Below are 7,925 nucleotides of genomic sequence, written 5' to 3'. Positions count from 1 at the left end.
ATTAGTTAAGATGAGTTTAGTTGTGTTAAGAGAAAATTACATGTGAGGATTATTAAGGAATATTGTCTGTAAAATAAAACAAAATAATTGGATTTATAAAATAAAGAAAGTAATAAGAAATTATTGTGTTTTACTTTAAATAAAATAAATTCCAGTGTGGCAAAGAAATAGAAAGCTACAGTCCTAAAACTGAAAGTTATTAAACTTCGCCACATTGTTTGGTCCCGCGAACCGGATAACATTCAGTGGATACAATAAGTGAAGGAGAGTGCTTTTAATAAGAATTGTGATTTGGATATTGTTCAGTGAAGAATTGTTTGTTATCTTGGATACATTTATTAGGTGAGTGTGACTTCAACTAAAAATGACTAGTGTTAAACATTTAAAAGGTGTTAGGACAAGATTTAGAAATATTCTGCAGAAAAATATTGATTTTGGAAACGATCTGATAAGTATTGATATCGAAAGCTGTAATATTGAGAAAAATGTGCTGGAAACAAATAAATGTATTCAAACATTAAAAGTGTATTGTGAAAAGTTAGAAGTTCAAAGTGAAAAATTGGCATCAGCCATCGAAGAAGGTGATTCAAAAGTAATTGAAACAATTACCGAAGAAGATTGTGAACTGTGTTCTGAAGCTGTAGAATGCTCTATAAATCTACAACAGTTTAAAGAAATGTTTCTCAACGAAAAAGAGAAAAGTGAAATGAAAAATGTTAAAAGTGAATCAAGTGTAGAAACACATTCAGATGAGTTTATGGCACTACACAAGGACATGCAAACACTCATGCAGCTACAAATCCAACAACAAGAAAGACTACTGGACATTGAAGTAAACAAAGGTAAACATTCTTCTACAAAATTACCTAAACTAGATTTAATATCATTTGGAGGAGATAAGACAAAATGGAGTGAATTCTGGGATTCATTTCAGTGCATGAAAATCAATCACTTTCAAATAGTGAAAAAATTCAATTATTTACGAAATAAAGTCTTCGGAGATGCTCAACGTGCGATCTCAGGTCTTACATTATCGGACGCTAATCATAAAATTGCAATCGATATCTTAAGGGAAAGGTTTGGAAAGTGCAAGAAGTAGTTGACTTACATTTCAATAAATTAATCAATTTGGAGCCAGCATCGAATAAAACAAGAAGTTCAAGAAGCTTGCTCGATACAGTTGAAAGGCATTTACGAAGTCTAGAAGTGTTACATCAAGATATTGATCAAGCTGTGTTTGTGTCAATGATACGAGCTAAACTACCAGAGGAAGTTCTTGTTCAGTTAGAAATATTAAATGGGTCGAACAGTGAGTGGAGTATAGACAAGCTTCGAAAACGATTGAATGAATATATTCTTGCCAGGGAAAGAGCAGAAAAGAAAGATAATGTGTTGGAAAAGAGAATACATGCATCGTCTATTCAATCAGGATACAAGCACAATTCAGCTCAACTAAGGAGTTATACACATTCAGCTCAGCCAAGAAATTATACAAATTCACCCCAACCGAGGAGTTATTCAAAATCAGCACAATCAAAAAGTTATTCAAGCGCTGCTCATGTGCTTACAGTCAATAACCCTAAGCAACTTACACAAAGACAACAGACTGAAAATTATGCAGATAAATGTCGATATTGTCAGCAGAAACATTGGAGCGATGAGTGCACACAATACCGAACTATAAATGAAAGAAAACAGCAATTGAAAGACAGCTGCTTCAAGTGTTTAAAAACAGGTCACAAATCAAGTGAATGTAAGAGAATCAAAATTTGTACACACTGTGGTGAAGTGAACAAGCATCATAGAAGTTTGTGTCCTCAAAAATTCAAGGTGAAGGAATCAATGACGCATTTAGCAAACGAAGAAACAGAAAGAGACTAAAAATTCTGAGGAAAATGTTCTCGTGTCGTCAAATGAAATGGTTCTAATGCAGACGGCAATTACAGATATTAAAAATCCAAATACCTCTGCAACACAGTCTGTTAGACTTTTGTTGGACTCTGGATCTCATCGGACATATATAACTGAAAACTTAGCAAGAAATTTACATCTCAAAGTAACGGGAGAACAGGAAATAAAACTTGTAACGTTTGGTAATAATAGTACGCAATGCATCAAAACAAAATGTGCTGACATTGATGTTAAACTGAAAAATGGTGAATACCATTCAGTCAGTGTGAACATAGTTCCGACAATAAGTGGCAATTTGCACCGAAGTCCAGCAGGTGTTTTGGATAAGAAGCACGTTAAACATATTATTGGAAGTGTTGATTTAGCTGATACATTACCAACTAGAAACAAAACATCATCAATAGAAATGTTAGTTGGTAACGACTATTATTTGGATTTTATTCTGTGTCAAAAGATCGAACTAAATCCTGGTCTGTTCCTTCTTGGGTCTAAGTTAGGATGGATCCTTACCGGAATAACCTTTGATCAAGATAGCGATGGCCCATGTATGCTTATTCTAACGCATGGTAATAATGCAACAAATACAAGTTTATTTGCCGATGTGGATAGTATTGTACCTGTGAAACCAAATTTAGAAGACTTTTGGAATGTGGAGTCAATAGGCATTATAGAAAAACAAAAAATTTCAGATGATGAACATGCAATGAAAATGTTTCAGGATACAGTTCAGTTTATAAATGGCCGATACCAAGTCACGTGGCCTTGGACTGAAGAATTTCCTGATTTACCTGTAAACAGGGACTTGGCAATAGGTCGCTTAAAAAGATGTGTTAATAAACTAAAAACAAAACCTCAGTTAATGATGAAATATGATGAAGTTATGAGAGATCAGCTAAGTAAAGGTGTTATAGAGAAAGTTGAAAAATCACCAGTAGATGGTTTGGTACATTATTTGCCACACCATGCTATTATCACACCACAGAAAACAACAACTAAGATACGCGTAGTATACGATGCTTCGGCGAGAACAAGAAAATAAAATAAAAGTCTAAATGAGTGCATGTATAGGGTTCCAGTAATGTAACAGGACCTCTGTGGTATGTTACTACGATTCAGGATGCATCCGATAGCAATCGTTGCCGATATAGAAAAAGCAGTTTTGCAAATTGGATTAAAACCTAGTCAGCGTGATGTCACAAGATTTCTTTGGTTGAAAAACTGTAAAAATCCTACTGTAGTTACTGACAATATACAAGGATTCAGATTTTGTAGGATTCCTTTTGGAGTAATCAGTAGTCCGTTCTTATTAGGAACAACGGTAGACTTCCATTTAAAATGTTATGAAAATCCAGTTGCAGAAAATCTAAGAAACAACATTTATGTAGACAATGTTATCACCGGAGCTGAAAACACAAGTGAAGCAATACAGCTATATACAAAATCAAAGGCAATGTTTGCAGATGCCTCGATGAATTTACGGAAATGGATTACCAATAGTGATTTTGTAAATGAGTTCATTCCAAAGGAAGACAGAGCCGATACGAAAAGTGTTAAAGTACTTGGAATCATTGGAATGTCAATGAAGATACAGTTACAATAACAGGTCCAAAAAAAACAAATCAAATGAACCGGAGTGGACAAAACGTACTGTGTTGAAAATAATTTCGTCCGTTTTTGACCCACTTGGCTTGCTATCACCAGTACTCTTACGAGGAAAAGTGTTTATTCAAACATTATGGCCAAAAAATATCGACTGGGATGACAATTTGACTAAAGAAGATCAAGAAAAATGGTTATCTATTTTAAAAGATATCCGAAAAATAGACACGTTGCAAATTCAAAGATGCGTTTGTGCCTTCACATGACATTCTAAGAAATACTTATTGTTATGTTTCTGTGATGCATCGGAAAAGGCATTCTCAACAGTGATATATTTGCATGTTTCAGAGGAAAATACAACCGATGTCAATGTAATATTTGCATAAATTAGACTTACACCTATTAAGAAACTAACAATTTCTAGGTTGGAGCTTCTAGCAGTTCTGATCGGACTTAGGTGCTTAAAATTTGTTAAAGAGCAATTAAGAGTGCCTATTGAAAAGCAATATTTATGGACAGATTCGAAATGTGTTTTACAATGGGTTACGTCGGATAAGAAATTACCGTTATTTGTAAAGAACAGAGTCAGTGAAATCAAAGAGCACATTGATGTTAACATGACATACATACCAAGTAAAGAAAATCCAGCAGATGTTGCATCCCAAGGGACAACACTGGAAACATTAGCAACTGACTCTAATTGGTGGCACGGTCGTTGAAGCCTACCTCTGATTGGCCAACCGATTATCAAAAAAATGATGATAGCTCACAAATAGTTGAAATGGAAGAACAAACAAACAAACAAGACAATAAAGAGGACTATGTTAATGCAAGCTAAAATTAATGCGGAAGAACATAATAATAATCCTCCATTTGACATTGACAGCAAAAGATTTTCTTCTCTTACAAAACTGCTAAGAGTAACAGCTTTTGTGTTGCGATTCATACAGAAACTAAAGAAAGTTGAAAGAAAATATGGTTATTTAGAATGTAAAGAATTGTTAAAAGCTGAGAAAATGTGGATTAAGCATATTCAAGAAACTCATTTTCAAAGTGACATCAATTCAGTTCGAGCTAAAGAAAGGTACAAATAGACAACAACAATTAGGGCTATTTCTTGACGAACAAGGGTTATTAAGATGCACTGGAAGGCTTGAAAATGCAAATTTAAGTGAAGGTGCCAGACAACCAATACTTCTTCCAAGAAACGATCATTTTACTGAATTGATTGTGGAAAAAACGCATAAAGAACTACTACATAGCGGTGTTTCGCAGACGCTTGCAACAACGAGACAAAGATTCTGGATTTTACATGGTCGTGCAACAGTGAAAAGAGTGTTAAATAAGTGTGTTGTCTGCAGACGCCACGAAGGTGGTTGCTATAAACTGCCACCATTATGTTGTCTACCGAGGTCAAGAGTGACAGAATCAGTACCATTTTCAAGAATAGGACTAGAATATTTTGGTCCAGTGTACTTGAAAACAACAACAGGTGACGAGAAAAAGGCATGGATATGCTTATTTACGTGCTTAGTAACTCGTGCTGTGCACCTTGAACTAGTTTGTGACATGACCACAGAAGAATTTCTCTTAGGTTACCGTCTGTTCATAGCTCAAAGAGGTACTCCATTGCATATAATTAGTGATAATGCAAAACAGTTTATAGTCGCTAGTTTAGTGATAGATAAGATTTGGCATTGTATATTACATAGTTATGAAGTTCAAAGCTACTCTGCAAATGCAAACATCCAATGGAATTTTATTATAGAGATCGCGCCATGGATGGGAGGATTTTACGAGTCTTGTAAAAAAGATCATTCAGAAAAGCTGTGGGGCGAAAACTCTTAACTATAATTCAAGCTCAAACACGTATCAAAGAAATTAAAGCCGTAGTGAACTCAAGACCTTTAGTCTATATTGGTGATGATGTTAACTCTACAATTGCATTAACACCGAGTCATTTCCTTACGTTGAATCCAAAGATCGGTATTCCTCAAGTTTCGGACGAAAATGACTAAAGTGAATATTTGCCAACAGAAAGCTCTTCCGAAAAGTTGTTGAACATTTGGAAGAAAGGTCAAAAACTTTTAAATAAATTTTGGCAGATATGGAAGAATGATTACTAAGCTTACGAGAAAGAATGCAAACACGTTTGAAAGCAAGCCGTATTCAGTCGCCTGTAAATCCAACAATTGGAGATATTGTTATTGTAAAGGAAAACATTCCTCGAGGCAACAGGAAACTGGCAAAAATTGAGAAGTTAAATGTCAGTCGAGATGGTGCTATAAGATCTTGTCAAATTAAATTGGCTTCAGGAAATGTTCTTAATCGTCCAATGAATTTACTTTTTCCCATTGAAACGACTCAAAATAATATAGTAACAAAAGAAAAAAGTGATGAAAATGTGTTTGAAGAGCAATTAATACGTTCAAACAGAAACAAAAACAAGATGCAAAGTTCAGATGCCCGAACGTAATGTACGTTCTGCAGCATCAAAAGCGTTAAAGGCAATTAAACAACAGTTATCTGAATAAAAAGTGAAAAGTTAAGGCGGAGTTTAATTAAAAAACTATGCTCACTTTAACGTTAACGTTTATACACTGTGAATGCTCCGCAGGACATTTGTTTGTTTACGGAAGACTCACATGTACAAATAACCTAAACGGAGCATAGTTACTGTGTAAAATTACCCAAAGTTTTTCTCGCAAAAAACGTGCAAATCATGGAAATAGCATATAAAATATGAAGAAACTTTGTATTGTGTCATCATTTCACAGCAGACACCTACAGATAAATATCAGAAAAATCGCAAAAATATTAAAATGTATCAATGCGATACTTGTCAAAAGATGTATAAGTATAAGAGAAACCTACTAAGACATGTTAAAGAACGACACAGAGAGGCTGAACATTGCAATTGTCCTGTTGATGAATGCACATCCAAATTGATTCGTCGGGGATATTTGTGCAAACATTTGATACTAAAACATGGCTACACATCATCGAAGTCACGTGAAACTGCTATATCAGCCACCAGAGGAAATGCGCATTCACAGAACTCATATTACGATGACGTCAGTGACGATGATTCTATATTAGATTTATTGTCAAACAACGACACACACAACGACTTTGGGCCGGTTTTAGACAGTTTTGATTTGAACATGCTTGATGAAACGAACAACAGTAACTATGATGACGTCAGTAGAAATAACGTCAGAGACGTATACGTAAAGGATTGCCAGGCAAGTGTTGAGTGCAAGGATGTTGAAGTTCCTATTGAAATAAACAATTATAGTGGAGTGGTAATGAACGTCAGAATGATATTTGTGACTCGATAAGTGACGTTAACGTCAACGTAAACGTCAACGGAATAAATGGCAACCAAAAAGATTCTGGACATAGTACAGAAATTAAAAATAGTGAAACTGAAAGTGATAGTGAGAAGGAGGACGGTTATAGTGTCATAACAAGTTTCTCCGAGGGAGTAATATTGACGTCGACGTTGACAGTCATTATGATCAAAACACAGAAAATTCGACATCTGAAAGTATTGTTGATGAGAATAACAACTGTTGTTTGGATAGTAAAGACTCAGATCTTTCCGACGATGGCATATCAATAATAACGTTTGTGATGAAGATATAGTTATTAGTCCCCTACCGGTTTACCGTAGGGGAATTTAGGTTTACCCTCCGTCCGTCTGTCTGTCTGTCCGTCAGTCCGTCCGTCCGCACTCACAGGAGAGTAATTATGTGGCTAGAGGGACAATAGGTAACTGTTCTTTCTCTTTGATGTCATTCATTCCGTAATGCTTTTATGTGGCTATTTTCTTTTGTGTGGCTAAAAAGAACAATAGAGAGAACAATAGAGTAGCCACATAATTACTGTCCTGTGAGAACTTCCGTCTGTCCGCCCGTCAGCCCGTCGTCCACAAAACTGGATCCCGCGATAACGCAAAAAGTACTGAAAATATTTCAATGAAACTTGATATATGGATAGATGGCAGTATGGAGATTATGCACGTCTTTTTTTTTCTTCCTATGTTGAAAATTCTGGTTGCTATGGCAACAAATAGACTGAAAATATGACCAATTTTACACATAACCTGGACCCCGCGATAACACAAAAAGTACTGAAAATATTTTTATGAAACTTAATATATGGATAGATGGCAGTATGGAGATTATGCACGTCTTTTCCTTTTTTTTCCTATGCTGAAAATTCTGGTTGCTATGGCAACAAATAGACTGAAAATATGGCAAATTTTACACATAACCTGGATCCCGCGATAACGCAAAAAGTACTGAAAATATTTTTATGAAACTTGATATATGGATAGATGACATTATGGAGATTATGCACGTCTTTTTCCTATTTTTCCTATGCTAAAAATTGTGGTTGCTATGGCAACA

General features: G+C 35.2%; 1 protein-coding gene across 1 annotated transcript; it reads left to right on the top strand.

Moving 5' to 3' along the window:
* Nucleotides 1-1,918: 1,918 nt before the first annotated feature.
* On the top strand, nt 1,919-2,950 carry LOC132744791 (uncharacterized). The gene has a single exon (XM_060733572.1). It carries the CDS (start codon nt 1,919-1,921, stop codon nt 2,948-2,950), a length of 1,032 nt encoding a protein of 343 aa, XP_060589555.1.
* The last annotated feature ends 4,975 nt before the right edge of the window (nt 2,951-7,925 follow it).

Source organism: Ruditapes philippinarum, unplaced genomic scaffold, assembly GCF_026571515.1.
Source record: "Ruditapes philippinarum isolate M1 unplaced genomic scaffold, ASM2657151v2 ctg4507_1_1_1_1, whole genome shotgun sequence".
NCBI lineage: Eukaryota > Metazoa > Mollusca > Bivalvia > Venerida > Veneridae > Ruditapes > Ruditapes philippinarum.
The sequence above is the reverse complement of the archived record's forward strand: the minus strand, read 5'-3'. Positions and strand labels throughout refer to the sequence as shown.